This window comes from Salvelinus sp. IW2-2015, unplaced genomic scaffold (assembly GCF_002910315.2).
Source record: "Salvelinus sp. IW2-2015 unplaced genomic scaffold, ASM291031v2 Un_scaffold1305, whole genome shotgun sequence".
NCBI lineage: Eukaryota > Metazoa > Chordata > Actinopteri > Salmoniformes > Salmonidae > Salvelinus > Salvelinus sp. IW2-2015.
This window is the reverse complement of record NW_019942829.1, coordinates 51,908-59,845: the sequence shown is the minus strand read 5'-3', so window position 1 is coordinate 59,845 and position 7,938 is coordinate 51,908. Positions and strand designations below refer to the sequence as shown.

General features: G+C 45.0%; 1 protein-coding gene across 1 annotated transcript in view; it reads left to right on the top strand.

Annotated features, from left to right (window-relative positions):
• LOC112070364 (YTH domain-containing protein 1-like) overlaps positions 1-7,938 on the top strand; it is a 35,740-nt gene that overhangs the window by 20,491 nt on the left and 7,311 nt on the right. Inside the window, 2 exon segments of the mRNA XM_070438939.1 lie at positions 1,514-1,679; positions 2,544-2,580. Coding sequence (XP_070295040.1) covers positions 1,514-1,679; positions 2,544-2,580 — 203 coding nt within the window.

The following is a 7,938-nucleotide window of genomic DNA, read 5'->3' as shown; positions in this document are numbered from 1 at the left end:
AAGGACAGGAGTGTTTCCATACCCTGACCTAAAGGACTAGGTAAGGAGTGTTTCCTAAAGGACAGGAGTGTTTCCATACCCTAACCTAAAGGACTGAGAATAAGGTAGGAGGAAACCCACTGGCAGAATGATACAAACCCACTCCTTTCCCTGTTAAGGCCTCAATGGACTGAGAATGACGCCACGAGGAAGGGAAGTTCAAAGGGGGGTCCGTCACCTTTTTTGGTTTTTATAAAATGGCCGAAGTGAAGTTCATCCCCTGGTCCTTTTCGTTTCGATTGCAATGGACTGCATCAATCACCCTTATCAATCACCCCCTTTGCCCTCCCAGCCCGGCCCCTCCTTGTAATGTCTTTGTGGCTGTAGACCCTAAACCGTAAGATGGACTGTCTATATGAACTTTTGATATCTTAATATATGTCAACGGTAACAGGTCACAAAACTACAAGAAAGCGGTATGTTACAATTTTAACCGGCTCTTTCCTTATTTACCTGTAGACAGTCATTTATCCCAGCTGTGAAAACAAACAAACAAAAAACATTTCACTATCTGGTTGATTTTGAATTGAACATGGAACGTTGTGTTGTGGAGTAATGATCATTCACTTAGTGCTAAGGTGGTTATTGATGGCTAGTCAGAAGCTTTTAGAATAGAGGTCTAGCTCCCTATTGGAGACAGATGTTGCCTCAAACTATCCCCAAACAGGTAATATAACAAGGGTGCACTTCCAATAGTTACAGTATTGTAAACATCCTGTTTTAGCTACAGAATGAGTTGAACTATCATAGGACCAATCTGAACAAAAACTTACTGGTCAATAATGTAACTGTCCACAAGCAGTAAGATATCATTCAGAATATAATGTAACTGTCCACAAGCAGTAAGATATCATTCAGAATATAATATAACTGTCCATAAGCAGTAAGATATCATTCAGAATATAATGTAACTGTCCACAAGCAGTAAGATATCATTCAGAATATAATGTAACTGTCCACAAGCAGTAAGATATCATTCAGAATATAATGGTTGATTGATGCAGGAAGATATCATTCAGAATATAATGGTTGATTGATGCAGGAAGATATCATTCAGAATATNTCAGAATATAATGGTTGATTGATGCAGGAAGATATCATTCAGAATATAATGGTTGATTGATGCAGGAAGATATCATTCAGAATATAATGGTTGATCGATGCAGGAAGATATCATTCAGAATATAATGGTTGATTGATGCAGTCTGCTCATTATAACTGTCTATACATGTTTAGTGTTTTTTTTAAAGAAGTATTTGGGAATACTGTCCAGATTCAATGAAATGCATCCTGAATTTTGGTCATAAATTAAGTTTCCCCCTTTATGGAGGTGGATGAGATCAGAATGACAGAATGATGATATGGCTTAAATCAATTTGTTTCTCAATCTGTCAATAGGTGATTTTTTTTTTTTTTTTTTTACTAGTTCATGTAAATGTGTTGGTGTGTAGATATGCTTTTCAGATGATACTAGATGTTTTACACTGTTCTACTAGGACGTAGGGCAACTAGGATGCTGTGCTGTGGTGCTTGTCTCAATTGTTTACCTAATTCATGTAGGCGTCGGCCCGAGGAATATGACATTCACAACAGGAAACGCCCGAGGATTGACTATCCGGCCGAGTTCCCACAGAGACCAGGTTACTATTACTACCATATGTATTGGTACAGCATGGAAATATATCCCATATGGCACCCTATTCCATATATAGTGCACTACTTTTGACCAGAGCCCTATGGAACCCTATTCCCTATATAGTGCACTACTTTTGACCAGGGTCCAAATGGCTCTGGTTAAAAGCAGTGTACTAATATATATATATATATATACTGTATATGGAACTGGGCCATTTGTGCACACAACTAGTAATTGTATTGGTACCAGTCAATGTCAGTTATAAGGACGAGCTGGACCAACGGGAACGTCAGCCGTGTGCAGTAGATCACCTGCTGGGTGTTGACGAACGGTTGTGATCAAACGTGAAGAAACGTCTGGAAATGAACAGGAAATGACGGCCATTGTGTTCAGAGGTGATAGTACGGCCACCCGCATGTGCACGGCCGACGTTTGTTTTGGTCTGTCTTGTCCTTTTTTTTATTGGTATGGTGTTTGAACGATAGAATGTGCTAATGAAAAATGCTTTTTGAGTTTCCAAGTAAAGCTCATTTTGGATCCATATGAACAGAGTTCAGATCCAGATGGCCGATGTTTTGCCTAGTTAACGTATTAATGTTAACAACTATCAGTTTACTGTAGTGGGCAAGAGGTTAGATTTAATGTCCAATTTCTGTGTGATATTTTCCTCTTTGGATGTTATGAATCAGAGTAGGAAGGTTGTAAGTGGGTACTCGTAGGTAAAGTATTGATTTGACTTATTGACTACTGATGTAACAGTATTGGAACAAAACGTGTTGAAAGGGCAACTTGTGTGTCTGTAAACACAGATGTTCCAGAGGAACATGACTCACCAGTCGGAGTAAATCAGCTTTCTCTCTTTATACAGGCTTTATGCCAGTTCCACGTAACCCACCAGTTGACCGGTAAGTACCTGACATCACTCACCGGGGACCCCAAATTTAAACCCTCTAGGCTCTAGTGTAGATCGATGACCGCTTCGGTTAGCTTCGCATTCCAGCTACGGCTTCATCCGTACTACGACGGTGGATATTACTCGTCCGCCTGCCGCTAACTAGCAGGCTTGTAACTGCGCGCGTGTGTGTGTGTGTCGGTCATGGTTAGTGGAACGCCGAACTCTTCATTGAGACAATGCTGAAACATCAATCCATGGGCAAGTCAGTGACATGTTTTCATTTGTGCCGAAAACAAAATGAAAATGTATCTTGCAAATTAGAAATGCCGTCTTTATCCTATTACTTAGCCCCAATGCCGTCTTTATCCTATTACTTAGCCCCAATGCCATCTTTATCCTATTACTTAGCACCAATGCCGTCTTTATCCTATTACTTAGCATCAATGCCGTCTTTATCCTATTACTTAGCCCCAATGCCGTCTTTATCCTATTACTTAGCCCCAATGCCGTCTTTATCCTATTACTTAGCATCAGGGTTGGCTAGGTTACTTTCTAAATTGTAATCATTAACGTAACTTTTGGATTACCCAAACTCAGTAAGGTAATCTGATTACATTCACTTTTAGATTACTATCCCCTTAAGAGACATTTGTCGTTTTCTAATGCATGTTACCATTTGAACGACATCTATTGCAGGATAAATCAATGTTAAAGTTTAAATAGCTGGCCATATATGGATGTTAAATTTTAGTTTATGGGTTGGTTATGTAGGCTTCATCTAACCCATCACTTTCTACTACATATAATATGATTAAATTATATATGTACATTAAAAACCAAAGTCTATCAGAATTAGTCATTCCAATAAAAGTTATACACCTAGATCTTCTAGAACAGGACTTGGAAATATGGAAGTATTGATAAGCCAAATAGTTTTACTTGAGCATGACCCCAAAACTAAGGATGTATTCGCCTGTTTATGATTTAGTTGTCATGGAGGACTGATTGGGCTCATTGATTCAAGTTGAAAAGTAAATGCTACGCTCATGGATTGGCTTTGAGCACTACTGAAAAGTGCTATTTACATGTGGAAAATGAATGTCATATGCTATAGGGCCTATTTACCTTTTAGTTGGTGACACTTTGATACGTCCTTCAAGACGGTTGGAAAAGCATTCCTCGTGAAGCTGGTTGAGAGAATGCCAAGAGTGTGCAAAGCTGTCAAGGCGAAGGGTGGCTACTTCGAAGAATCTAAAATCTATTTTGATTTGACACTTTTTTTGGTTGCTACATGATTCCATATGTGTTATTTCATAGTTTTGATGTCTTCACTATTATTCTACAATGTAGAAAATAGTTTTTTAAAATAATGAAAAACCCTTGAATAAGTAGCTGTCCAAAAATGGATGTAGCAACTACAGGTAGACTTAAAGTGTGAGTTTGAGCATGTGTTCATTAGGCCATTTTTGTATTTTTTATTAGCGTAAATTAGATTGAGCAATAAAAGCCAGACTTTTATTCCATAGGCTGTTTCACGAGCGCGTTTTCCATTGACTATCCCACTGGTTTTAAAAACAATGATTGATAGGCACCTTAAACTCCTTGAATTCAACCATTTTATTGGGTTCAAAATACACATTTAGATTTGTGAACAGCCATCCACAACAACCACAATTCGTTAGGCACAAATAGCTAAATAAAAAAGCAGCAGTGTGATTCACATCAATGCGCTATGTAGATATCAATAAGTGATATCCGAATACAGTGTACACGTATTCATACCGAACCTCATTGCTTATAGTTTTTTTTTGATCCTAGTGGTTATATTAATTTGGGCATCCCACAACTGTCCCAGACTGTTTTGAATATTAATTTATTGCGTAGACTAGAATAGGACAACGTTTTTTGTGCTGTGGTTCTACCAATATCTTCAATATGAGCCTCGGAATTGGATAAGGACGTTTACAGTTCGGTCCCCGACGTGTCTGTATTCACTTGTAGCCTGTGAGGAAAGACCAGTTACGTGATGGAGAGCCATGTGAGTGGTGCTTAGGAGCGCGCAGAACTCAGGGGAGAAGGGAATTATCATGATTTATATTGCGGCCACATGATTTATATTGCGGGTACTGGTGGAACCACTAGGCTACCTGCCACCTACACTCTAACCACTAGGCTACCTGCCACCTCTACACTCTAACCACTAGGCTACCTGCCACCTCTACACTCTAACCACTAGGCTACCTGCCACCTCTACACTCTAACCACTAGGCTACCTGCTGCCCCATTACCATGAGATCTACAGTTATTTGCTTGACTATCACCTGCTGACAATTTCATGTCCGCCACAGGCCTAGTTGGGGGTACGGGTGGACTGGAGTTGGAACACTGTTGGGGTACTGGAGGACTGGAGTTGGGGAACACTTGGGGTACTGGTGGACTGGATTTGGGGGTACTGGTGGACTGGAGTTGGGCTCTTAGGGGGGTGGACTGGATTTGGGGAACCACTTGGGGTACTGGTGGACTGGATTTGGGGAACACTTGGGGTACTGGTGGACTGGATTTGGGGGTACTGGTGGACTGGAATTTGGTGAACACTGTTGGGGTATTGGTGGACTGGATTTGGGGGTACTGTGGACTGGATTTGGAACACTGTTGGGGTACTGGTGGACTGGATTTGGGGGTACTGGGAACTGGATTTGGAACACTGTTGGGTACTGGTGGACTGGATTTTGGGGTACTGGTGGACTGGAGTTGGAACACTGTTGGGTACTGGTGGACTGGAGTTAACACTGTTGGGTTACTGGTTGGGACTGGATTTGGGGGTACTGGTGGACTGGGTTTGGAAACAACTGTTGGTACTGGTGGACTGGAGTTTGGGGCGTACTGGTGGACTGGAGTTGGAACACTTGGGGTACTGGGGACTGGAGTTGGAACACTGTTGGGGTACTGGGGGACTGGAGTTGGAAACACTGTTGGTGGTACTGGGGGACTGGAGTTGGAACACTGTTGGAACACTGGGTTGGACGAGTTGAAACGTGGGTACTGGTGGACTGGAGTTGGAACGGACTGAGTTGAGGGGTACTGGTGGACGAGTTGGAACACTGTTGGGGTACTGGTGGACTGGAGTTGGAACACTGTTGGGTACTGGTGGACTGGAGTTGGAAACACTGTTGGTGGTACTGGGGACTGGAGTTGGGGACACTTTGGGTACTGGTGGACTGGAGTTGGAACACTGTTGGGTACTGGTGGACTGGAGTTGGGAACACTTGGGGTACTGGTGGACTGGAGTTGGAACACTGTTGGGTTACTGGGGGACTGGAGTTGGGGAACCTTGTGGGACTGGTGGACTGGATTGGAACACTGTTGGGTACTGGTGGACTGGAGTTGGGAACACTTGGGGTACTGGTGGACTGATTGGGGGGTACTGGTGGACTGGATTTGGGGGTACTGGTGGACTGGAGTTGGGGTACTGGTGGACTGGATTTGGGGTACTGGTGGACTGGAGTTGGGGAACACTGTTGGGGTACTGGGTGGACTGGAGTTGGGGAACACTTGGGGTACTGGTGGACTGGAGTTGGGAGAACACTTGGGGTACTGGTGGACTGAGTTGGAACACTTGGGTACTGGGGGACTGGAGTTGGAACACTGTTGGGTACTGGTGACTGGAGTTGGGGAACACTTGGGGTACTGGTGGATTGGAGTTGGGGTACTTGGTGGACTGGAGTTGGGGAACACTGTTGGACTGGAGTTGTGGGAACACTGTTGGGGTACTGGGGGACTGGAGTTGGGGAACACTTGGGGTACTGTGGACTGGAGTTGGAACACTGTTTGGGGTACTGGTGGACTGGAGTTGGGGTACTGGTGGACTGGATTTGGGGGTACTGTGTACTGGAGTTGGGGGTACTGGTGGACTGGAGTTGGGGTGAGATGGGTTGGAACTGGTGGACTGGATTTGGGGTGGGGTACTGGTGGACTGGGAGTTGGGGAGTATGCATGGGTTAGCTGTACTGTTGACTGAAGTTGGTACTGGGACGGTTGACTGACAGCACATTTGGACGTGGTAGCTTGGTGGAACCTATCTGGTGGTAGCTAATTGGATACAGGGGTCGGACTGGCAATGTGTGGGACACTGGTTAGTCTGTGAAAGCGAGTAAACAGTGTGGTACTGGTGACTGGAGTTGGAACACTGTTGGGGTACTGGGGACTGGTGGACGTTGGAGGTATAGGTGGCACAGGTGTGGTGACATTGGCAACTCGTCGGTACGGTACTGGACTGGGACTGGTTCCAACTGCCATTGGTGGCCGGTACTGGTGGACTGGAGTTCGCAGTGGGACACACTGTTGGACTGGGTGACTATGGGTCCGGGACTACTAGTTGGGTCACGACGAGGTGGTACTGGGCTGTGTACTGAGTCAGTCTGGTACAGGGTTTGGACTTTCGTTATTTGTTACGTACTGGTACTGCGAGAGAGTCCACTCAGGTACTGGAACATGTTGGTCAACTGTGGAAATCCGTGTACTGTACACCGTGACCCTGGAGTTGCAAAACTGCTTTGCCCGAAGATCTGGTGGACCGATGGAGTTGGAGGTACCGACTTTGTGCACTACTCCCGCCTACTGGGGAGACTGGAGTTGGGGAACACTTGGGGTACTGGTGGACTGGAGTTGGACCACTGTTGGGGTACTGGTGGACTGGATTTGGGGGGTACTGGAGGACTGGAGTTGGACCACTGTTGGGTACTGGTGGACCAATTAGTTCTCCAGATGGAGGGTTGACCATGTGTGTTTTGAGCAGGTTGGGTCAAAAGCCTGTACACCAATTAGTTCTCCAGATGGAGGGTTGGCCATGTGTGTTTTGAGCAGGGTTGGGTCAAAAGCCTGTACACCAATTAGTGTAATGCCACTGTCATCAAAACAGTATCATGCTTTTAAAACCCATGGCATACAGAGTACTGGGTAGCTGCAGGAACAGGGTTGGAGAGCCCATGGCATACAGAGTACTGGGTAGCTGCAGGAACAGGGTTGGAGAGACCATGGCATACAGAGTACTGGGTAGCTGCAGGAACAGGGTTGGAGAGCCCATGGCATACAGAGTACTGGGTAGCTGCAGGAACAGGGTTGGAGAGCCCATGGCATACAGAGTACTGGGTAGCTGCAGGAACAGGGTTGGAGAGCCCATGGCATACAGAGTACGGGTAGCTACAGGAACAGGTGGAGAGCCCATGGCATACAGAGTACTGGGTAGCTACAGGACAGGGTTGGAGAGACCATGGCATACAGAGTACTGGGTAGCTGCAGGAACAGGGTTGGAGAGCCCATGGCATACAGAGTACTGGTAGCTGCAGGAACAGGGTTGGAGAGACCATGG